The sequence below is a fragment of the Cynocephalus volans genome, chromosome 4, assembly GCF_027409185.1.
Source record: "Cynocephalus volans isolate mCynVol1 chromosome 4, mCynVol1.pri, whole genome shotgun sequence".
NCBI classification, from domain to species: Eukaryota; Metazoa; Chordata; class Mammalia; order Dermoptera; family Cynocephalidae; genus Cynocephalus; species Cynocephalus volans.
Window position 1 is genome coordinate 107797839 of NC_084463.1, and position 25766 is coordinate 107823604.

Below are 25766 nucleotides of genomic sequence, written 5' to 3' on the forward strand. Positions count from 1 at the left end.
TTTACATGTATTAGTTCATCTAATTTGAGAGAGAGACAATTATTATTGTCCCTATTTGAAACATATCTGAGATGATCCCTGATTGCATCTACACTATCCTTTATTATAGCAAAATCTCTTATTTCCCTAAAGAGTTTAGAAAAGTTGCAGTGGACACAGAGGGAGGTGGTCTGATGCTTGTGCTTGGAGGAGAGGCAAATCGCTAAAGTGCCATTTGCCCTACTTCTCAAATAGGATTCAGTCATGGTAGCTTCTCTCTTTCTCTCTTTTTCTTTTCCTCGCTAGCTGCAAAAGGAAAAGTAAGTTCCTGCTAATAAAAGACAAGAGAGAAGGTCAGCCCTGGGGGTGGAAACATTGTGTGTGGTAAAGGAAAGAATCTGGAGACTTAGTTCCCAGTCCAGTTCCTCCAAGTTCCCTTAAGCCTCCACCGCACAAGAAAGGAGAATTGGGCCACCTTCCTTTTTTCTAGTCCCTGAGAGCCTCTCGGGTTATGCAAGGACTCCCCACTTGGGAGTTCTGTAGGCTCTGCAGTCAGACTGCCTGGCTGGGGCATGGCTCCAGCACTAACTAGCTATGTGACCTTGGGCAAGTTAATTAACCTCTCTGACTCTGGGTTCTCCTCTATAAAATGACCACAGCCCCAGATAAAAGTGCCAAAAGGAAGAAGATATAGCTCCTGCCTTTAGCAAGAGAGTCACATATATCTGTAATTTCAATGTGGTAATAGAAATATGGACAGAGTTACCAGAGCAGAGAGCACAGGTTTGGAGAGACCCTGAAGGTTGCACAGAGGGAATAACATATCAAGTTGTGCCTTCAAAGATAGAAAAGAAAAGAAAACTTTGCCAGCAGACAGGTGAGCAGGGGTCATGCAGGAAGAAGAAACAGCACACAAAGGAATGAAAGGGAAAGGTGTATGGGGAGAGCTAAGAATAGTTCAAACTGATTGGAGAATTGGGTATGTTAGGAGAAATAACAGAGAAAGGCTGGAAAAGTTGTCTTTTATAGGATACGCTAAAAGGTTCGAATTTTAGCCTAAGAGCATCTGGGACCCATTGAAGATTTAAGCAAAGAATGAAATGATCAAGTCTGTGTTTACATGGATGATTAATTGGAAGAGGTAAATTGTTCCTGTGTAATCTTTCAGAGAATGATGCAAAGGGAATGGAGAGGAAGAATTGCGATCAAGACATACTTTGGAGGTAGAATGAACATGACTTGGTGACCCAGCTACTAAGCTGTAAGAGATGAACTTTGTGACCAAGGGCAAGTCCTTAAAACCTCTCTGATGATATATGATATCCTCATCATATATCATCATCCCATGATAATAGGGATGGAGGAACAGTTGATAGAGATGGAAAAGGGATGGGGGATGTATAGTGCATGTCTCCAATAAAAGATTTTTTTTAAAAAAAAGCAACCCTATGTCCTTTGATTATCCATGGAGCAGCTCGCCATCCGTGGAAGAATAAAAATATTGTATTTTTATTTAATTGGTTGTTCATACCCTGAGCATGTTGATTTAATCCACTTGCTGCCATGCTCTTTAAAGGGCATTTTTACTAGAGAATTCCATCCTTTCATCTCTCATAAACTGCATGAATTCTTAGTTTTGATGGAAATTTTCCAGATGGCAAGGATGCTGAGAATGCAGGGTAAATTTGAAATTATTTCTAACTCATGTTAATGTTTTCTTTTCTTCAAAAGCCAAGGAAACACAGAGCCAGCACACAATGCTCAATTCTAAGGATGCTCTGATATTCCCACGCCTTTAAATAAGAACACATTTTCACCTCTAATTACTTTTTGTTTTTGTTTTTGTCTTTTTCTATTGAGAATGCTGTATCTGTAAAAAGTCTTTTCAGAGTAGGTTATTTAACTTTCAAATATAATACTAAAGCCTTTTCTGTAACCCTTTAACTTTCTAAAGCTATCTTTGTTTTAGCGAAGGACTCTCTCCTTGACTATACATGCTCCCCGGGAAAATAGGAGGATTAAAAAAATCATGTATGAATCTCAAAGTATCTATCTATTAGGGTAGCAGGTTGAGAAAAAAATAAGGTTCCAATACCCCAAATTCCTGTGCACCAAGGCTTGGAATTCACCTCCTCTTTCCCATGTCACCTTTTAAAGTATGCCTGCTCCTAGGATGCTGAATTAGTTAGTCAACAGCCCTCATCTTTTCCAGCCTGTCAGTCTGCACATCTTCCCCTCAAATACAATTGCACACTCCACCAGACATGGTTCTGATAACACAATTGCCCTGCCCCAGAAATGTATTGTCTCCTTTTGCCTAGAGCTAATTTCTGGATTACAGGAGATCAGGGCTGGAAAGGGGTTTATATTTGTCCAAACACTTGCTTGATACTTTATTCTTCTCTAAAGCAGAGAAACTTGCTGAACAGATGTGGAACTCACCACCTTCAGATACAGGTAGCCCAGGGTTTTGGATTGTGATAGAGAAGAATATTCCAAATCTTTTTGTGGCTTCTACTTGTTTGTCCTAGTTCTAATCCTTGGAACCATTAAAGACAAGTTTAGTCCTTCTTCTCTGTAACACCCCTTCAGATCTGTGCTGAAAAGAATCTTGGGCTTCTTGAATGTTTTTCTTGAAACGTAATAGTTCTCTCATGGTTGTTGCTCTATATACCATCTTCCAGCTGTTTATACATCTCTAAAATTGAGATACCTAGAACAGAATGAATGTTTCAGGTGTGTTGTGGCTGGTGTATAACCTTCCTCTCCACACTATACCTCTGTTGATGCAGCCTAAAGCAAAATTCATTTCTGGTAGCCGTATCACATTCTGATTCAAAATAAGGTCAAACCATAAAGCCTTTTATTTTCAAATGCCTTAGATTACATGTACTTCGAAGATTGAATCATTGACTTTTAAAGCCCTCAGATAATTTATCTTGTTAAATATATATTGTTAGGCTTTAATCCAAATCATCTACCTGTCAAGATTTTTGTGGATCTTGATTTTGGACTCCAATGTGCTTAGTACACCTATTTTATCATACCCAAATTCTATTTCTTCTTCTAAACTATTGATAAAATTACAAAACTGGATTATACTCAGGTTGTTGAATCATTAATTGGCACCCTTTAGATATGGTTGTCAAACTAGATATGCATTCACTTTGTTTTACTATCAGGTGGCCTAAATGTACTCAAATCCTCTATGAGGGTATCAGCAGAGAGCTTACCAGATGCTGTGTTGAGATCCACATTTACTGGACCTACAAAAGCCCTCTGATATATGAGTCCAATAACCCAAGTCAAAAAAGAAAATGATGTTAATCTGGTATCACCAGTTTTTAATAAACCCATTAAGACTCAGTGATTTTTTAGGGGTTAAGAAACCTTTTAATAATTAATTCTGATAACATGCCTGAGATGAGCACCAAGCTTATTTTCCCAGGAGAAAGGCTCAGCTCTTTACACTTTGTTGCGTGGTTTCCCTCTCTGCCAATTAGGGACCCCAACCATTGCCCTGTAGAGAAGCTCTGCCCTGTCACCCTAAACAGTGGGCTCCTATGGGGTAGAAGTCAGTCACCTCTAGTACTGAGAAAAACAGGGTACCTAGTAAGCCCTCAGTGACATGTTGTTAGCTAAGTGTGTCACAGAAGAGTGTGTCTGCCAGATTCACCACATATTCCCTGACTTTTTGGGGTGTGTTTTGGAATATGAAAAATGCAAAACCACACATCATGTCATTCAAGACAAGCCAGAGCCACGTCTTTCTTACAGGAAGGCAAAGAGTTGCTCAGATAGAGCAATTATCATTCTTCTATATTTAATTATCCTTTGTGTGATAATTATTATCAGTCCCATCGGCCACTGCAACCCTAGGATACAACCAGTTTCCTGTATGAATGTGGTTTTCCCCTCCAAGGCATCTAGAGTTGAGCCAGTGGTGGAGAGCTCCCACCACCCCATCGACTCTAGATGCCTTGGAGGGGAAAACCATAATCACGTGAGGAAGTAAAGAGCCACGACATCACATCATCTCCACAGATGGAACCAGCCCTTTTCTGGAGCCCACTCTGAGTGCTCCGGAGTGCATCAGACCAGGCTGGGAATCCAAGATTCAGAGTCATGTTGCAGTGTAGGCATGAGGATACATAAGCAAGCACCTGAGGCTCTGTTCTACCTTGAGCAGCTGTGAGCTTATTGCATGGCATAGAATCCTAGGATATGAGCATATTGTAGCAACCATCCTGCCCTATGGACTCACTGCTCCTTTTGCCTTTGCTGTTTTGTAGCAGTGCATGTGAGAGAGATGATGGCATCTTGAAATAGGGTAGCACTATAGAGAAGGAGAGAATTGGACAGCCTCTAGATATTTTTGGAGGTAAGAATGACATGACTTGCGCATGTGGGAGGGTGAGAGAAGAGGAGGAATATAGACACGATGACTACCAAATTTTCAGCCTCATCTTCTGGGAGGGTTTCTTTACCAGACTGAGATGAAGGCAGCAGCTTAGGTAGTAAGTAAGGCTAGGGGAAGGGGAAGGAAATCAGCTCCACTTTTGAAATATTAAGATTGAGGTGTCTATTAGACAACTAAATAAAGATCTAAAGGAAGCATTTGGATAAACGAGTCTATAATGCACGGAAGATGCTGTAGTAGAGACATAAATGTTGGAGTCACCCATATACAAGGATTCTTCAAAAGTTTGTGGAAAAATAGAATTAAAAGATAATATAAATTTTTCCATGAATTTTTTGAAGACCCCTCATATAGGTGGCATTTTTAAACCAGGGAACTGGATAAGGTCAGATAAGATAGTGATGTCATGTTTTTTAGTGACCATAAAGAGTTTTACAGTATCATATGTGATGTTATCTTGTCCATTCTTAGCTGGACATATCATTGGTCAAAGAAAATTTTTTCTAATTTTTTTCTAATTCTTATGGAATTAGACCTAGAATTATTTGAAGAAGCAATTCAGGAAGAAAACAGGAGTGGGCCGATCCCAATCCTCACCCACTACCCAGTGAAGGAGATGGGGTTCACTGGTGCCCCAGCACCAGCTCGGAAAGCATCACCATCCAGGCACACTTCCAGTGCAATTAATCATATTAATATCTATAAATAAAGTGCAATCAACAGTTACTTTAACAGTGCATGTTAATTATTGGTAGGATCCATCACTGAAAAAAGATGTTTCTGCCAATTCTGTCATATCTGGGGAAAGTATCAGAAATACAGCTGGAGTTTCTGAGAAAATAGAATGAAGAAATCATTAACAGCTTCTATGTTACAGGTGTACCAGGTTTGGACCGTTAGTGTAATTATGACAGGTGAGGACTAAGGACACTTCAGAGGAATGCTGCAACTAGGATTTTCTCTCCACTTGCTAAATAAATGATTTCTTACCACTGTATCTCACAAGGGTTTTTGTTTTTGAAAGAGGCTCTGTAAGAACAGGATTTCTCAGTGAGCCAGTAATACTGGAGAATATGGTGGCAGGGTAGGAGGGATAAGAGAGGGAGACAGAGAGGAGAGACCAGATGTCCCATAGCCTGGTGGCTCACTGGGCGTTTGATTCAAAAACCCCAGGAAGCAAGGCTCAATTCATTAATTACAAGAAATATTGACTGGACCACTCCTAAGTGGCAGCCACTGGGAGAGACAGATAAGTGATCCTTCCTCTTGCAGAGTGCACAGACTGGTCAGAGTGACAAATGTGTAATTAAATGCAAAAATAATAATAGCTACCTCCTGTTCAGTACTTACTGCATTCATACATTTTTCTCATTTAAATTTTTTTAACAACCCTATGCTTCAAATATTAATTCCCCTTTCCAAATGAGAAAACAGAAAACTGAGAAACGAGAAAATATGTAGCCTATCTGAGGTTAAGTGAGGAGCCAAGACTTGAACTCAGCTTTAATCAATTGTACCATATGTCCAGGCTTCAGGAGCTTTTAAATACAAATGAAGTCATCTTTAGGTTTATATTCCTAACCTCAATTCCCACTCTTGAGAAGGACTTTCTACCAACTACTTTAACTGTTTTTTGTAAAAATATGCCTCCATATTTTAAATAAAATGCTTCATTTGACTTTATTTTTAGTTTTAGGTTTCTACTGAATTTTAGTATGGGAGATGAGGATTTAGCTCCTAAATTCACTAAACACACACACACACACACACACACACACACACACAGTCACTCCTCACACCAAACTTTCCTCTCCCATCTTCTCAAAATAGTTATAAATTTGTGGAGATAATTATTCATGTTTATATCATTATCATTATATAAATTTAATTTAAAGCTGAACCGTGTAGTTTGCTGTGTTTTGATTCTTTTCTCTTCCCCTCAGGAGTTGGTAATTTATATCTCAGCTGGATTTTCCCCTGATCTCCATACTCATATATCTAATTGGCTACTTGACATCTCCATTTAGAATGTCTAGTAGGTGTCTCACATTTAACATATGCAAAACTGAGTCCTTGCTCTCCCCTGTAACCTGGTGCCTTGCCCCCTTCCATTTAGAAATGGAGGTTAATGGTAAGTCCATCTTTCCACTTGCTCAGGCCCCAAATACTGGAATCATCCTTGACTCCTCTCTTTCTATTGTTTAATCTATGAGAAAATCCTTGGGGCCGGCCCGTGGCTCACTCGGGAGAGTGCAGTGCTGATAACGCCAAGGCCACGGGTTCGAATCCCATATAGGGATGGCCGGATGACTCACTTGGGAGAGCGTGGTGCTGACAACACCAAGTCAAGGGTTAAGATCCCCTTACCGGTCACTTTAAAAAGAAAAAAAAAAAAAAAAAAAATCCTAGTTCTTTATCTTCAAAATGTGATGACATTTCACCACCTCCACTGCTTTCTTTAGACCGCACCATGTCATCTCACACCAGATTTACTACAGTAACCTCCTTGCTCGTGGCCCTGGTCGCCCCAGGCTGTTCTGAGCACAGCTGCTTGAGAGGCCCTGTTAAAGTGGCCCTTGTGCTACTTGTGCGACATTGTGCTGCTTTTCTACTTCAGTCCATTAAATGGCTTCCATTTCCACTCAGCACAAGCCAGAATCCTTTCGATAGCTTACGTGATCTGGTCTCTTACAACCTCTGTGACCCCATCGTTTTTACTCTCTTCCTTTTTCACTCCTTTCCAGCCACACCTACCTTGCCCTTCCTCAGACACAGAAGGTATACTGTCCCCTCAGGGCGTCTGTGCTTGCTTCTCTGTGTGGAGTTTTCCTCAGAGAGCTGCATGCCTAGCTGGCTTACCCCATTTCTCAGATCCTTATTCAAAAGTTGCCCTCTCAGAAAGCCTTCCCCGACCACCCTATTTAATATCTTATTTAACCCCTCAAAACCACTTAACGCCCTTCTCTGCTTTATTTCTCTCCACTGCATTATATGTGTATTTATGTATGTATGTATGTGTGTGTATAATTTATTTTTCTCATTGTCTATCTTCTCACACAAGAAATATAAGCTCCATGAGGGTAAACGATTTTTGCCTGTTTGGTTCATTGATAGATTCCCAGCATCAAAGGCTGAGTACCTGGCAAATAATTGCATTCCATAAATGTTTGTTGAATAAAGAATAATGGAATGAATCACCTTGGTTTTATTTGCTGTGTGTGTGTGTGTGTGTGTGTGTGTGTGTGTGTGTGTGTTCATGCACTCTGTTGCTAATTCATCCCAAACTCCATCAGACATTTAAGACTCTAAATGAATGCATCAAGTTTCATTTCTTTCTATAGAGCACAGGCTTTTAGGGCATAAAGCAAGCCTGGGAGTGGTATGGATGAGGTCGCAACTCTGTTTACGATAGCCAAGATATGGAACCAACCTAAATGTCCACTGATGGATGATTGGATAAGGAAACTGTGGTACATATACACTATGGAATACTGCTCTGCCATAAAAAAGAATAAGTACTCCCATTTGCAACAACGTGGATGAACCTGGAGAAACTTATGCTGAGTGAAATAAGCAAAGCACACAGGGATAAATACCGCATGTACTCACTTATATGTGGGAGCTAAGAGAGAAAGGAAGGAAGGAAAGAAAGACCACAGTAGTGCGGTGGTCTTACAGAGGGAGGGAACATTCCTAGGGCTACAAAGTGGAATGGGAAGAAAGGGGGAGGGAGGGAGGTTGGAGGATAATTGGGTGGGGAGACAGGGTACAAAAGTAATTTCCAGTAATGGGTATACCCCCAGTATGAATCTGGCCCTCACATCATGGGCACAAAGGGTGACAATTAGCTTTGTATCTCATGAATATTCTTAATAAATAAATAGATAGATAGATAAATAACCAAACAAACAAATAAATAAATAAGAAAACCAGAACATAAAGCAAATATCTGTATATGCATGAGTCAGTTTCTGACTTCTCTAGGCAGCTCCATGGATTATTTGCCTTCCACAAATGCTGCACTAGTTCAGTTCATTCTGGACAGTAGTCTAGCAGCATTCTAACAAGTTTTCCCATCCAGGTCAGCAAGTTTTCCCACTTTGTTCTTCTTCAAGGGAATCTTGGCTATTCTAGTCACTTTGTATACCCAAATAATACTTAGAATCAATTTGTCAAGTTGGAATCTGATTGGAATCACATTTAGCCCGTAGATCAGTTTGGGGAATATTTTTGTAATATTGAGTCTTCCAATTTATGAGCGTGGTATATTCCTCTATTTTTTTAGACCTTCCTTAAATTTTTTTAATAATGTTTTTACCTTTTTTATGCAAAGAAATATTGGACGTTTTTGGTAAATTTATTCCAAAGTATATAATGTTTTTGAGGCAATTAATTGTGAGATTTTTGTTCTATTTTTTGTTTTTAACCTGTTTTTTCTGATATATAAAAGCGCAGTTTATTTTTGTTTACTGACCTTGTATCCATCAATCCATCAATCATCATAAGCATGCTTATTAAAAATAAAGGTACAGATGAAATTAACAATTTATCTGTATATTTTGAGGGGATTTTCTTTGCACATCATGTCATCTAACAATAATGATGGAATGAATTCTTCATGTCAAAACTTTGTACCTTTTATTTCTTTTTCATGCTTTAATTCACTAGCTAGGACCGCAGGTACATTATTGGATAGAAGTGGTTATGTGAAGTGGTGATTATCCCTGACATTAATTTGAAAGCTTTCAATATTTCACTATTAAATATACCATTGCAGTAGCCTTGTTTTTAGATGCCCTCCAGTGGATACTTTCCCCTCCATATCTGGCTTATTAAGAGCTTTTATCATAAATAAATGCTTGATGTTATTACATTCATTTGGGTCATCATATGACTTTTTTCCTCTTTATCTGTTATTATGGACAATTAAGTTGTTTAAACTTCACATGTTAAATCAACCATGTAAACTTGAAATAAAACAAATATGATTATAATATATTATCATTACAATGCTTTTCTTGATTCAGTTTTCTAATACTTTTCTTAATTTTTTAAATCTCAGTTCATAGTGAAAATTGTACTGTAATTTTGCCATTCTTATAATGGGCTTCTCAGGTTTTGATACCCAAAATATAATGATTTCAGATAATGAATAGGGGAGTATTCCCTATTTTTCTATATTCTGAAATATTTGCATAATATTGGCTTTATTTCTTCCCTAATATTTAATAGAATTCACCAGTCAACACACCCAGCCTGAAATTTTTTTATGGTAAGGTTTTAATTACATATTCATTTTTTAAAAGAGACATAGAAATTCAGAGTCTGTATTTCTTCTTACATCTATTTTATGTTTTGTGTTTTGAAGAATTTGTCCATTTTATCCAAATTTGAAGTCTGTGAGTATAAAGTTGTTTATAAAATCCTTTTATCTTCTGAATGCCCTTAGGATCTGAAGTGGTTTTACATTCTCAACCATGACGTGCTTATTTGTTACTTTTTTGCTCTCCTGTACCCTTTCTTTTTTATCTGTCTTGAAAGAGGGTTAGCTATTTTTATTTGCCTTTCAAAATCTAACTTTTGGCTTTGATGATTCCCTCTAAATATATTTGTTTTCTATTTTATTAATTTCTGCTCTTTTATTTCCTTTCTTCTACTTCACTTAATTGATTGTTTAATTTTCCAATTTCTTGGGATAGATGCTTTGATTACTGATTATTTCGGCCTTCTTTTGTCCTGTTTTATGCATTTAAAACTGAAAATATTTCCTTAATATGATTTTCAGTATTCTACATGTTTTAAAGTATGTTACTTTTATCATCATCCAGTTCAATATATTTCTAATTTTTATTGTGATTTTTTTTTGATCCATGGTTTATTTAGAAGTGTATTTCTTAGTTTCCAAACATATGGAAACATTCTAGTTATCATTTTATTATAGATTTCTAGCTTAATTGCCTTATGATTATCTCTCACCCAGTCTAACATCTCTGCCAGCCAGGCTTTTAACTAACCTCCTTCCAGAATGTCTTCCATGACATCAGCCTTGTTTTCTGGGTGAGAACGTGTGATGGTTGGGTACACAAGCATATGGACCACAACTACCTCTTCCCTTTTCAGTACAGGAAAATATGTGCGAAAAGGCAAGTTAAATGAGGGCTTCATGTTGTTGTTCAGTGAAGGGTTTACTTAGCAGGCTTACAGTTCTTGAACCCTAAAGATTCCAAAGAAAGGACTGGCTCTTCACTGGTTCCTGACAGGTGATCTTTAAGGCCCAAGGTTATACAAAGACCTTGGGCCAATCCAGAAAATTGTAACTCTGAATATAACAGCGTTTCTGGGTCCCGTGAGTCCTTCTAGTGAATCATCAAACCTCAGGGTGGTCTTGGGGACTTCTGACAAGATGCTACTCAAAAAATATTGGAGAGATTGGGGTATCAAAAGTATATTGATAATGACTCTCTTTGCCTGCCTTTATAGAAGGGTAAAGCCAAAGTTTAATAAGTTTGGTGATGTAATTATTATGCAAATAGAATTAAAGAAAAATTCATCAGTACCTCCAGTTAAATATGTCAGATGAAAAACATGAGATTGCCCCCATTCCTTCTTGGGCAGCACCACCCCCATAAAATAACTGATATTTTGTAGCAAAAAAACTACAAAAGGCATAAGCAGAATACTTTTGCTTTGACCCTTCAGTTATAAATAGAGACAATTAAAGATGTCCTAAAATCTAAGAAAAAACCAACATCACAAAAGAAAAGGTACAAAATAAACAAATAGATCAACTTCTCCCCGAAGGAGATTAAAGAGAGAAGAAAGAATTCTAATTAACGTCTATCACTGAGTACTAAGCAAGATCAGTAAAAACAAGATATCTAAATAAATTTTGGAGAAATTTCAGAAGGCACAAGTACAAAGTAAAAGTATAAAAAGACAATCTTAAAGACTCCTTGAGAGAAAAAGTATATACCAAAGAATGACATCAAACACTTCAGCAGGAACATGAAGTACTAAAGGACATTGTGACAACGTAAAACGATTCTAAGATAAAATTATTTTAACCTAAATTCTATGCCCAGCTAACTTTCCTTTAAGAATTAGAGCATTAACAAAGATTATTTTAACTACTTGTGAACTCTCTCTGGGGAAAAAAAAAGGGCCCCAGGGACATACTCTAGCAAAATGAAAAATGTACATACAAAGAGGGATGCTGTGGGTTTTTAGAAACTTTTCAAAGAAATGAAAACATTTTAACCATAGTTTAAATGTTTATTGATAATTTGGCTGTGAAACATAATGGAATACTAAGAAACCATATTTAAAAAACAGAAGTATAATAAATTCTAGAAGGAAGATTTAAATACAAAATTAATAAGCTTGATTTAATAGACACAGAAATTTGTCTCCTACTTACAGAGAATACACATAATTTTCAGATGCGTTGGAACACAAATAATAGAGTAGAATGGAATAGAATAAAATAGAGTAATATCTTAAATGGTTGAAAACATCAGGGCATATCTTCTGAACTCAAGGCAATAAACCTAGAAGACAAAGATATAGACCTTTGCAAAATCTATCTTCTCAGAATTTTTGATCCCCTCTATTGATATTTAAAGTACGTACAATAAAATTAACCTATTTTAAGCACACAAGTTTTGTCACATGTGTATAGTCATGTAACCATCACTACATTCATGACATAGAAAATTTCAATTATTCCCAAAGATTTCCTGGCCCCCTTTGCAGTCAGTTTTCTCTTCCCACTCCCACTCCAATGCATCCACTGATCACTTTATGTCACTATTTTTGCTTTTCCTAGAATTTCATATAAAGGAAATCATACAGTTATGTTGTCTTTTTTGTCTGGCTTCTTTCACTCAACGTCATGTTTTTGAGATTTATTCATGTTTCTTTTTTTTAGCGTGGTAAAAAAATGCCACTTTAAGCATTTTCAAACATAAAATTGCATGGAATTAATTACATTCACAATCCTGTGCAACCATTACCTCTATGTATTTCCAAAACTTGTTCATCATTCTAAACATAAACTCTTTACCCATTAAGTAATAACTTTTCATTATTCCTTTCCCCCCATTGCTAATCTACTTTTGTCTTTGAAATTTCTTTTCTTTATAGTTTATTTTTTCTTAATTGGCCCATGGTAATTGTATATGTATATGGAATACAATATGATATTTGGGTTTATTTATACAGTATGCAATGATCTCAGGGTATTTAGCATTTCTGTCACCTCAAACATTTGTTACCTCTTTGTGTTGAGAACATTCAACATCTTCTCAGTCAGCTACTTGAAGTTATACAGTAATTTGTTGCTGACTGTAGTCTCCCTACAGCATTGTAGAACACTAGATCTTATTCTTCCTCTCTCTCTACAACTTTGTATTTGTGGACCACACTTTCCCCATTCCCCCATCCCTCTCCCCTTACTAGTCTGTAGTAACTATTCTACTCTCTACATCTTTGAGATCAACTTTTGTAGCTTCCACATATGGGTGAGAACATGTGGTATTCCTTTTTCTGTGCCTGGCTTTTTTCACTTAATGTAATTTTCTCAGAACTCATCCATGTTGCTGCCAATGGGAGCATTTCATTCTTTCATGGCTGAGTAGTATTTCATAGTGTATATATACCACGTTTTCTTTATCCAGTCCTTGGCTGATGGGCATTTAGTTTGGTTCCAAATATTGGCTGTTGTGCATAGAGCTTCAATAAACATGGAATGTAGGTGTCCCTTCAAACTGTTGATTTCCTTTCCTTTGGATATATACCAAGTAGTGGGATTGCTGGATCATATGGTAGCTCTATCTGTAGTTGTTTGAGAAGGCTTCATGCTGTTTTCCACAATGGCCGTACTAATTTACATTCCCACCAACAATGTATAAAAGTTCCCCTTTCCCCACTTCCTCACCAGCATTTATTTTCTCTTTTTGATAACAGCCATTCTAAGGGGAGTGCAATGATATCACATTGTGGTTTTGATTTGCATTTCTCTGTTGATTAGTGATGTTGAGAATTTTTTCATATACCTGTTGAACCTTTGTATGTCTTCCTTTGAGAGATGTCTATTCAGCTCATTTGCCCATTATTAAATCCGTTTTTTTTTTTTTACAATTTTTTGAGTTCTTTGTATTTTCTGGATATTAATCCCTTGTTGAATGCACAATTTGAAAATATTTTTTCTCCCATTCTGCAAGTTGTCTTTTTGCTCTGTTCATTGTTTCCTTTTCTGTGCAGAAACTTTTTAGTTTGAAATAATCCCGTTTGTTTATTTTTGCTTTTATTGCCTGTGCTTTAAAAGTCTTATTCTTGAAATCTTTGCCTAGTTCTATGTCCTGTGTCCTAAAGTGTTTCCCCTGTGTTTTCTTCTAGAAGTTTGATAGTTTCAGGTCTTACATTTAAGTCTTTAATCCATTTTGAGTTGATTTTGGTATATAGTGAGAAAGAGGGTTCTAGGTTCATTCTTCTGCATGTGAATCTCCAATTTCCCTAGCAACATTTATTGAAGAGACTGTCCTTTCCCCAATGTATGTTCTTGGCTCCTATGTTGAAAAACAGTTGGCTGTAGGTATATGGATCTATTTCTGAATTCTCTTTTCTGTTCCATTGGTCTGTGTCTGTTTTTGTGACAGTACCATGCTGATTACTATAGCTTTTTAATATATTTTTAGAGGGAGTGCAATGTCCCCCGCTTTGTTCTTTTTGCTGAGCATTGCTTTGGATATTTGGGGTCTTTTACTGTTCCATATAAATTTTAAAATTGTTTTTTACTATTTTTTTCTTTCACTTTTATTTATTTTTGTGAGGTACACTGTGTTGTTTCGATACAGGCATATACTGCACAATGATTCACTTAGAGTAGATAGCATAGTTTTGTACCTATTATTCTACCCCTTCTCCTCCCCCACTCCCCTCCCCTCCCAGCCTCTGGTAACCATTATTATACTATCTACTTCTATGAGAAACACTTTTTTTTTTGAGATTCCACATATAAGTGAGATCATATGGTATTTGTCTTTCTGTGCTGACTTACTTCACTTAACAAGATGGTTTCCAGTTCCATCCATGTTGCTGCAAAGGATAGGATATCATTTTTTGTAGCTGAATAGTATCCCATTGTGTATATATACCACAGGGGTTTTTTGTCCATTCATGTTGCTGCAAAGGATAGGATATCATTTTTTGTAGCTGAATAGTATCCCATTGTGTATATATACCACAGGGGTTTTTTGTCCATTCATACATTGATGGGCATTTAGGTTAATTCTGTCTCTTAGCTGTTGTGAATAGCATTGTGATGAACATGGGATGCAGGTATCTTTTTGATATATTGATTTCATTTCGTTTGGGTATGTACCCAGTAGTGGGATAGCTGGATCATAAGGTAGTTCTATTTTTGGTTCTCTGAGGAACCTCCATATTGTTTTCTACAATGGCTGTCCCAATTTACAATGGCTTCCCACCAACAATGTAGGAGGTTCCCTTTTCTCCACATCCTCACTAGCATTTGTTATTTTCTATCTTGTTGGTATTAGCCCTTCTAACTGGGATGAGATGATATCTCATTGTGGTTTTAATTTGCACATCCCTAGTGATGTTATTTTGAGCATTTTTCATGTGGTTGTTGGCCATTTGTATGTTTTCTTCTGAGAAACGTCTGTCAGGTCTTTTGCCCATTTTTCAATTGGGTTATTTGCTTTTTTTGCTGTTGAGTTGTGTGAGTTCCTTATATATTCTATATATTAGCCCCTTGTCTGAGGTGTAGTTTGTAAACACTTTCTACCATTCTTCAGGTTGTCTCTTCACTTTGTTGATAGTGTCCCTTGCTGTACAGAAGCTTTTTAGTTTGATGTCATCCCATTTGTGTATTTTTGCTTTAGTTACCTGTGCCTTTGTGGTCTTGTTCAAAATACTCCTGTTTCACATAGCATTTCCACTATGTTTTCTTCTAGTAGTTTCATAGTTTTGAGTCTTAAATTTAGGTCTTTAATCCATTTTGAATTGATTTTTGTGTATGGTGAAAGATAGTGGTCTACTTTCAATCTTCTGCATGTGGATATCCAGTTTTCCCAGTGTCATTTATTAAAGATGCTGTCCTTTCCCCACTATATATTCTTGGCACCTTTGTCGGTTGACTGTTAAGAGTGCGGGTTTGTTTCTGGGCTCTCTATTCTTTTCTATTGGTGTATTTATCCATTTTTATGCCAGAACCATTCTGTTTTGATTACTATAGCTTTATAGTATATTTTTTAAGTCAGGAAGTGTGATGCCTCAAACTTTGTTCTTTTTGTTCAACATTGCTTAGGAATATGGGCTCTTTTGTGGTTCCATACAAATTTTGAGATCGTTTTTCTATTTCTGTGAAGAATGTCATTGGTATTTTGATATGGATTGCATTAAATGTGTTGATTGTTTGGGGTAACATGGACATTTTGATTATGTTAATTCATCCAACTGATGAACATGTGATTTCTTTCCATTTATTTGTGTTCTCTTCAGTTTTTTTCCTTTACCAATATTTTATAGTTTATATTATAGAGGTCTTTCACCTTCTTGGTTACATTTACTAGGAATTTCATTTTTTTTGGTAGCTATTATGAGTGGGATTACTTTCTTGATTTCTTCTTCTGTTGTTATGTTATTGGTATATAGGAAGGCTATTGATTATTGTCTGTTGATTTTTTTATCCCACCAACATACCAAATTTTTTAGTATTTCTAGTAATTTTTTGGTGGAGACTTTGGGGTTTTCTATGTATACAGTAGTGTCATCTGCAGATGAGGATAGTTTGACTTCCTCCTTTCCAATTTGGATGTCCTCTATTGCTTTCTCTTGCCTTATTGCACTGGCTAGAGCTTCCAGTACCATGCTGAATAAGAGTAGAGAAAGTGAGAATTTTTGTCTTGCTTGAGACCTTAGAGGAAAAGCCTCCATGTTTTTGTTTATTCAGTATGATATTAGCTATGGGTTTTTCTTATATGGCCTTTCTTGTATTGAGGTACATTACTTCTATACCTAGTTTGTTGGGTGTTTTTTGTCATGAAGGGGTGTTGGATTTTATCAAATACTTTTTTTGCATCTATTGAAATGATCGTATGATTTTTTTCCCCCTCATTCTGATGATGTGATGTATCACATTTACTAACTTGTGTATGTTGAGCCATCCTTGCATCTCTGGAATGAATGCCACTTGATCATGGTGAATGATCTTTTTAATGTGTTGTAGGACGCTGATTACTAGAATTTTGTTGAGGGTCTTCACATCTTCTTTAAGGATATTGGTCTGTAGTTTCCTTTTTTTGTTGTATCATTTTCCTGTCTTGGTATAAACTTAATGTTGGCCTCCTAGAATGAATTTTGAAGTTTTTCCTCCTCTTTAAATTTTTTTGCAAAAGTTTGAGAAGAATTGGCATTAGTACTTCTTAAATGCTATTTAGAATTTGGCAGTAAAACCATCTGTTCCTGGGGTTTTCTTTGTTGGGAGACTTTTTATTACTGCTTCAATCTCATTACTCATTAATGGTCTGTTTAAGTTTTCTAGTTCTTCATGATTCAGCCTTGGTAAGTTGTATGTGCCCAGGAATTTATCCATATCTTCTAGGTCTTCCAGTTTGTTTGCATATAGTTGTTCATAATAGTCTCTTATAATCCTTTGTATTTCTGTGGTATCAGTTGTAATGTCTCCTTTTTCATTTCTGATTTTATTTATTTGAATCTTCTCTCTTCTTTCCTTTGTTAGTCTAGCTAAAAGTTTATCGTTTTTGTTTATCTTTTGGAAAAAACAGCTCTTTGTTTCATCAATCTTTTGTGTTCTTTTTTAAATTTCTATTTCATTTATTTTTGTTCTGATCTTTGTTATTTCTCTCCTTCTACTGATTTGCTGTTCAATATATGTCTGTTAGGCCTAATTGGCCTAGAGTAGAGATGAATTCTGATGTTTCTTGGCTAATTTTCTGTCTGGATGATTTGTCTTTGATGAAAGTGGGGTGTTAAAGTCACTGACTATTATTGTGTTGGACTCTATTTCTCCTCTTATGTCTAATAGTAATTGCTTTGTATAGCTAGGAACTGGGTGCTCCGGTGTTGGGTGCATATATACTTCAAATTGTTGAATGGATCCCTTTATCACTATATAATGATCTTCCTTATCTTTTTTTACTTTCCTTGGTTTGAAGTCTACTTTATCTGTTTTAAGTATAGCTATTCCTGCTCTTTTTTGGTTTCCATTTGCATGAAATATCTTTTTCCATCCCTTCACTTTCAGTTGGTAGACATCTTTATAGATGAAGTGAGTTTCCTGTCAGCAGCATATTGTTGGTTCTTGTTTTATAATCCATTGAGCCACTCTCTGTCTTTTAATTGGGGCATCTAATTCATTTACATGCAGGGTTATAATTGGTATATAGGGACTTGTTACTGCCATTTTGTTACTTATTTCTGGTTGTTTTGCTGATCATTTTTTTCTTTTTTCTGATATTACTGTCTTCCTCTGTGGTTGAGTGGTTTTCTTTAGCAGTGTATTTTGATTTCTCACTATTTATTTTTAGTATGTCTCTTAAAAGTTTTTGTGTTATGGTTACTGTGAAGCTTACAGAAAAACTATGTTATAGTTATATTAACAAATTCTTTTAGACTAATAACAACTGTGATATCTGAGAAAATAGGAAGAACCAAAGCCAACTCTAAACTTTGGCATTTTCACCTGCCCCACACTGTTTGACATTTTGTTGTTTCAATTTCCATCTTTTAATATTGCGTGTGTCTTATACAATTGTTTTATTTGTTGTTGTCTTGTTAGGTTTGTCGTTTAGTCTTCATACTAAGGATATAAGCATTTTATTCACCACCCTTATGATATTGGAGTATTCTGAGGTTGTCTGTGAATTTATTCTACTAATGAGGTATGTACCTTCAGCTGTTTTCTTGCCACTCCTTAGTGTCATCTTCTTTCAAACTGAAGAATTCCCTTTAGCATTTCTTGTAAGGCAGGTCTAGTGTTGGCGAATTCCCTTAGCTTTTGTTTGTCTGAGAAAGACTTCATTTCTCCTTCATATCTGAAGGTCAGTTTTGCTAGATAGAGAATTCTTGGCTGACAGCCTTTTTCCTTCAGCACCCTGAATATATCCTCCCATTCTCTTCTGGCCTGCAGGGTTTCTACTGAGAAATCCATTGAGATATATTGGTGCTCCATTGAATATTATATGTTTCTTTTCTTTTGTTGCTTTTGCCATCCTTTCTTTGTCTTTGTTTTTCGATAATTTGATTATGATGTGCCTTGAGGTGTTTCTCCTTGGATTGAATTTGGTGACATCTGAGCTTCCTGTACCTGGATCTTGTCATCTTTCTCCATACTTGGGAAATTTTCAGCCATTATTTCCATGAATATGTTTTTTACATTTCTTCTTTTTTCTTCTTCTTTGGATATCCCAATTATTTGAAGTTTAGGGTTAGGGTTAGGGATCCTGGGTTTCTTTACTCTCGGGGGGCTTCACATGTGTTTCTCCCCAGATCAAGGCAGTCACGTAGGTAGCAAATGTACCTACCACCACCACGTGTGCTACTGTGTGTGGCAGCATAATTCTCCCTGTGGATTGGGCCACTGGGTCTCAGGTCTGTGCTCACTCACCTCTCTCCCCAAGATCCACTGTTGATTCTCCTTGTGTTAATGCAGTCAAGTGGTAATTGGGTGGTGGCTGCTGCTGCAGCATCAGTCCACTTTTGCAGCAGCAGTAGCTGTGGTGGTGGCTATGGCAGACCACCTGTGTGTCAACAGTGTCTGTGGCAGCCGTGGGGGCTGCCCATGGCTGCTGAGGTCCCTGTACACTCCTTCTGCCTGTATTTCCTGTATTTTAAATCAAGGTAGATTTTCTTTAGGCAGTAGTAGGAATTCTCAACAGTCTAATTGTGAGTTTCTCAGCCAGGGGTTGATCCTCAGTCTCCATGAGAGGCACCTCCTAGAGGTGGAAGTGGGGATGGGGGCAGCAACAGTGGTGTAGGGGGTGCAGCGGTGGTGCTGGGCAGGCAATCAAGCCAGCAAATGAGTGCAGTGTGACTCATCTGGTAACTATTTCTTTAATTTGCTATTGCCTTTTTCTTTTTTTAAGTACAAATGTGGACTTTTAACACTAGTTTACATTCTGAATATACCACCAAGTTTGAGGTTTGATTTTTTCTTTTAACTCATCAGCAAATAGTCATATAATATAAATATTTGTGAGTGGGGTTTATGTTGGAAAAAACAAAAACCCAACATACTTAGCACAGGAGTAATCTGATGCATCACATTTAATTATGTGCATCAGCCTTTACAGCAGGGACTAGACTGTGTGCATTTTTACATCCCAAACCTTACAAAGTATGTGCACAGTGTGCACTCTCAGGAAATGTTTGCTGAAAGAATTGATTATGAACCTTCATAGGCATGATCTTTTTTTTATGAGTGCAATATTTACAGTTTTATTTTTATTAATTTATTTACTCCATAAATAAGAACAGCTTCATTGTGTCAGCAGATCCTATCCTTTGTTTGTTAGGTCTTTTTCATAGTCATGATTTTGGTTACTTCCAAATTTACTTTGTCAAACCAAGATTTTCTGGGCAGGATGAGGGGGAAGGAGAGAGCTAGGTGCAGTGAAAGCCCTCTGAAGGAGGAATAGAAGTCAAAGGCAAAGAAGGGGGCCAGGGAGCAAGGAGGCAAAAGGATGATTTGCGGGACAGCTGTTGCTTCTCTTTCCCCTCTGCCACCAGCAGGGAGCTGGGTCAGCCCGTTCCTTTTTAGTGAGAGCAGACACTGTTCCCGTAAAAGAGAACCCAGCACCACAGAGCAGTCCAGATACTGCTGTGTGTGAAACCCCCACTCCTATAGAACTCTGTTCTCCCCATCCCCACCTCTCCCCAATGGGAAAGGCCCAGCCACCTGGGCCTCTTGAGGTCAGAGTTCCAGGTAACACGAGAGCCTGGCTTGCAAGATGAGATCATTTAATTACCTGAGGCCAGTGATGCAGGAAGACACAAAGCAATCCATCTGCTTTAGTGACCAAATAGATCCTTTGCCTCATCCTCCTGTGGAAGCAGTCAAGGCAGGGAGGCTGGGGAGATGACCTTCCAGAACTGAATCTATGCTTCTAAAAATAGAAGCATCCTTTGAGAATAGAGAAGGGGAGGGGAGGCTGTGGATGTTGAGGGCAAGAACCTGACTCCCCAGAGCACTGTCAGTATGAAACTATTAATTAGACACAGGCATCCAGCTCCATAACCTCAGGTATCTCTCAGAAATCAAAACTAAATGAGCTGGCATTTTTTTCTCCTTTCTGGCTACACTCTCCCTGGGATGAAAGGAGAAAGAGAATCATGTATTCTGACCTATTTGAATGGCTGAACACTGCCTGAGGAGATGTGTGCCCAGCAGAGGGACATGGAGGCTCCTCACAGACACAGCAAGAGAATGGAAGAGCTGTGGCGAAGTGAGGCCTAAGGGGCCTCTGGAGATCTGGGTCTCCACACTTTTCTCCCTGAGTAGAGGCTTGTGGGTCTAGGCTAGTGTCTAGGAGTGTCCAGGGCTGTGGATGTGTGGAGTCATTGGATGCCATCTCAGTCTCATGCAGAGCTATGTGAGGGACTAGAAGTTTCCAGGGTCCAGTGGAGGCATGAGCTGACTGCACAGGTTGTGTGTGGCCAGGTTGCGTGCAGTGCTCTGGGGCACAGTGATTGCATGTGGGGGTTGGGGTATACAGGGGTATACAGGGATATTATGACTGACTTGAGGGCACTGTGCAGGGGATTGGGTGGGGTGGGGTGAGGACCTGTTTGAGAGATGGCACGATGCCTCATGGGGCAGCTATGTGCAGAATGAACCTAGGCTATGGGTGGGCCTGTGAAGAGGGACATCTCTGTGTGGCTTGTCCTGGGGTCTCTGTGGATTTTGGTAGGCATATGAGTAGGGGACACTGTGGAGGATCTTTAAGTCTGCAGGGGCTTCTGCACCGGGGGCTGGGTTGTGGGCTCGGTGGCCCCATGTGAGGCTGTGCAGTGCTGTGTGTGGCTGGATATGTGGTGGCAGAGGCTGGGCCAACCTTGCAGCTTTGCCAACTAAGGATGGGCTATGCTTATTTAGGGTGAGGAACTCCCTCCATGTGACTGACACGAAGGGAAGAGATACCAGGGATTCATGAGCTGAGCAAAAGGAGCTGCGTGGTCTCTTCCAGGGCTGTCCTGCAGCTGAGTTTCATGCACACCAGGCTCGAGATGCTTTCTAATGCTTCAGTTTGTGCTCTCTCAACAGGACAAGGTGGATCTTGGAGAGTTGATGTTTTCCCTCTGCTATCTTCCAACGGCTGGCAGGCTGACCATTACCATTATAAAAGCAAGGAATTTAAAGGCAATGGACATAACAGGAGCATCAGGTGAGACATTCCCAAATTCAGACTTCCTCATCCTGTTCTAGTGTTCCTTATGAAATATGTAGTATTGTAATAAAGCATGTTGACTTCGAAACCAAACTTCCTAGGTTTAATCCCAGTCCTACCACCTAATAACTGTGTGACCTTCGGCACGTTACTTAACCTTTCTGGCTTCAGAATTCCATCTGTAAAATGAGGGTAATAATAGTATTTGGCTCATTGGATCGTTGAAATATTAAGTGAGTTGATATATATAAAACTGTAAGAACAGCATCTGATGCACGCTAGATGCCACATAATGTTAGTTATAGTTGTTGTTATTATTCTCTCATGGGTCTTCTCCCTCAGCATAATTGTGTACTGGACCTACAGTTTGCACATGCTGATATAGCTTATCTAATTGGGTTTCCTTCGATATCACTGTTCCAAGCTTATTGAAGGTTGAAGACAATTATATCTCCTTATAAAAATGAACTATGCCATTTGGTTTTTCCGTAAATCAAGCAAGTACACTTTCTAAACCCTAACAAAAGATGCCTCAATATGTAGTTTCTACTATACGAGTTCACAAGCAGCCTCTGCAGAGGCTCCCAAAATGTGGTCACAAAACACTCAGTACAAACTGGCTCGCAGTCACTGAACTCAAAGAACATTAGATGCAATATATTCTGCATCCTATAGTCCAGTGTTTTCCAAAGCAGCAAAAAGATGTGGCCCCTCTGGCCCTCTGAGTCCCTCCTGGGCCACGTATAGGAGTTGGGGAAATGCATGCTTATGCAGGTGAAGAGAGGAGAGCTCGCCACTGAGCAGGGGCGGGGGGACCAGAAGAGCCCTGTGTGAAGAAGATCCAGCCTGTCATCTGTCACCCCACTGCAGCATTCCACCACAAGCAAGCCTGTGTCCTTTCTCTCCTTGACATGCTGAACTTCTTCTCTCTTTGCAACCCAACTGAAGGTGGCTTGGAGGCTCCAGGCCCCTGTATTTCAGGAAATCCACCCCTAGATGCCCTCCCAGTCCTCTAGGAATTCAGAAATCCTAGGAATCTAAGGATTTTCTTTCTTAAGGATCCGGTCTATGGGAAAGATTCCCTGAGGTGGCTGAAAGTCAAGGGGCCTGTTTTCCAGGCCTTGAAATTGCCTATGCACTGCTATTACTATCACAGCCAGGGTCTTGAATTCTAGCTGGAATGTTTTCTAATTCAGTAACAGATGTTTTTACACTATAGTTAAATTTCACTCAGTTTGAGAAGACAGTGTCCTGTGCTTTTTCTTGAATGAATGACTTAATTATCCAAACTTTAGTTGCTGCCTAATACATATTAATTAAAATCTTCAAACTCCAGTCCACAGGCAGGTGAAGGAGTTCTGCATACCATAGTCCATGAAAACCAACAGTGCTGTTAACTGCTGGCCTAAATCTACATTTATCCTCACAGTACCCCTGCTTCTCATGGTCTGTACAGATCCCTACGTGAAAGTCTCACTGATGTGTGATGGTAGACGACTGAAGAAGAGGAAAACGTCCACCAAGAGGAACACACTGAATCCTGTTTACAACGAAGCCATAGTCTTTGATGTCCCTCCTGAGAACATTGACCAAATCCACTTGTCCATAGCAGTCATGGACTATGACCGGTGAGATACCTGGAGTTCTTTCTGAGTGCGAGTGCACTGTGCCATGGGCAAGGAGGGCAGAGGGGGAGAGCAGCCATAAAGTCTTAGGTGGTGTCTACAGCCACAGGAAATGAGTTGAAGGAGCAGCACATGGAAAACAGTCATTATTTGCCAAACCGTGCTGTAGGGTCAGATTGCCAAAGTGCCTCTCAGCTCTCCCATTCTTTCCTCCCCTTTTCTTGTTTCTTTCTCCTTCTCCACCCTCCCCCCAACCCACCTCTTCCCCTCTTCCATCTCTTCGCACCTCCTGGAACCTCAGCTTGGAGAACTGTGGTCCCCAGGTCTTATCTTCTGTTGAACAATCCTGACTGCCCTTCATGGGAAACATTCCACTCAAAACAGCACAATGATTACTTTATCCAAACCATCAACATTTCTAAATACATAACTTCAATCTTTTTCCTTCTTGCAATGTGTTTAATAAATATCATTTCATTCACTGAAGTCTGAAAGCAAACAGAAATGTTCTCTTGAAAATTCTGGAATCAGTATGGATGACAAGGTACATTAACATGTATAAGATGCTTGGCTTTTTAATTAATACAGCACAGGAGAGATATTTATAGCCTGCATTGTTGCCAATTGTGTATTTAAAGGACAGATTTGAAAAACAGTCATTTTAATATGCAAAGAAAGTACCAACAGGGAATTATACATGTTAAACCAGTCATTAGACTGAAATGCAAAGTCCCTTTTTAATTAGAAACCTCCCACGTGGTCTGGGAACAATTATAAAAAAAAACTATTCTTAAATCTAATATAATCTTGCAAATATTATTTATAGCTAAAAATTTTCCCACATCCTTCTGAAATGCCAGTAAGGCAGCATCAGTGACCTGAGCACTCTTTCCAGCAGATGTCAGCGTGAAGCATGACATCTTCCAACCTAAGGTACGTGAGTTGGCTCTGGTGCCCATGGGTATGACAGCCTATGCTGGGCAATAGACCTTGTCCCATCTCCTCTAGGCAGCACACAACACCAATAGTGTCAGGTCCCAGGAAGGGACATTGCCCGCCAACTGTGGAAGGCAAGGCCAGCATTTTTCAAGCTATTGCCAAGTTTCCTGCATTGACAAATCTGATTATGTGAGCTCTGCCTCAATTTAATTCTCAGTAAACTCATAAATCTGGCCTGGAAAAATCCATGGCAGAATTCATGGGGCTTCTGCACGCATCTGATTTTAATAAGCATAGACTCAAATATCCTTCACACTACCTCTCCAACCTTGTCTCAGCCCTTTACTCCCCACATACAAATAGGAGAAAAATCACTCATCTTTGCAGGAAGGAAAAAGAAAGAGAGAAAGTATGTGAGTTTGGATACCAAAGAGTTAAATGATAGGCTATATCATTCCAGTTATGCAAAAGATAAGAAAAAAAATCGGCCGAAGGCAGGGACCTACCCAGGGAAAGTTTCAGAAATATTAGCAGTAAGGTTAAAGAAGATAAGTATCTTTCTACAGTTGAGGAATCAAGTTGAGTCAAAAAAGCATAGCTGGGTTTGGAAGGAAAGAGGGAGTGCATGAGACGACCACAGTGTTCTCTAAAGAAAGGGGAAGCAACAAGACCCAGGAGCTCTTCAACTCTGCCCCCTTTGTGAGCTCAATACCCACGGTTGCCAGACACAGAGCTGTTCCCTCACCTGTTTTTGGTTGCCTCTTGTGGGAATTTGAGTAGCCGTTATTGCAAAAGCCTCCTTTCAGATGGCTCCTTTTTCATTACATGGATTAGGAGGCCAACCTAGTTCCAAAACCAGAGGTAGCATTCTTAGCATACATCAGGGAGTTCTTCGAACACAGGGTTCTTAGGAATAAGCTAACCCATGTCAGTGATAGGAAATCTGGGATGTGATATTAGATCCTAAGTCCTATTGGCTGTTAAGCTTGGCCTGCAGTTTTGAATTAGGGAATGAAAGAAACCACCACTTCCCCAATTCCTCCATCAGTTTAATTGAGTTGCTGTTGCTCTTACATACCAAAATTTTAAGAAAAAACTATTGTGGAACATTTTCACAGTGTAGGTCACAATGAGATTATCGGCGTGTGTCAAGTAGGCAACGAGGCTGAGAGGCTGGGCAGAGACCACTGGAGTGAAATGTTGTCATATCCTCGGAAGCCCATTGCACACTGGCATTCCCTGGTGGAGGTAAGACCCTACCCCAACATGCTCCACTTTGCAGAAAAGTAAATGCTTTACGTTGAGATGCGGGAGCCACTAGAAGTGTGAGTGTACCGGGATCTGTGGTCACAGATGGGTCTTCCTGGTTGCATT

The 25766-nt window shown here is 38.8% G+C and overlaps 1 protein-coding gene across 1 annotated transcript in view; it reads left to right on the top strand.

Annotated features, from left to right (window-relative positions):
• The window catches only part of SYT9 (synaptotagmin 9), a 170976-nt gene that overhangs the window by 104018 nt on the left and 41192 nt on the right, over window positions 1-25766 (top strand). Inside the window, exons 4-6 of the mRNA XM_063095326.1 lie at window positions 21705-21825; window positions 23285-23456; window positions 25511-25640. Coding sequence (XP_062951396.1) covers window positions 21705-21825; window positions 23285-23456; window positions 25511-25640 — 423 coding nt within the window. The remainder of the gene's footprint in view (window positions 1-21704; window positions 21826-23284; window positions 23457-25510; window positions 25641-25766) is intronic.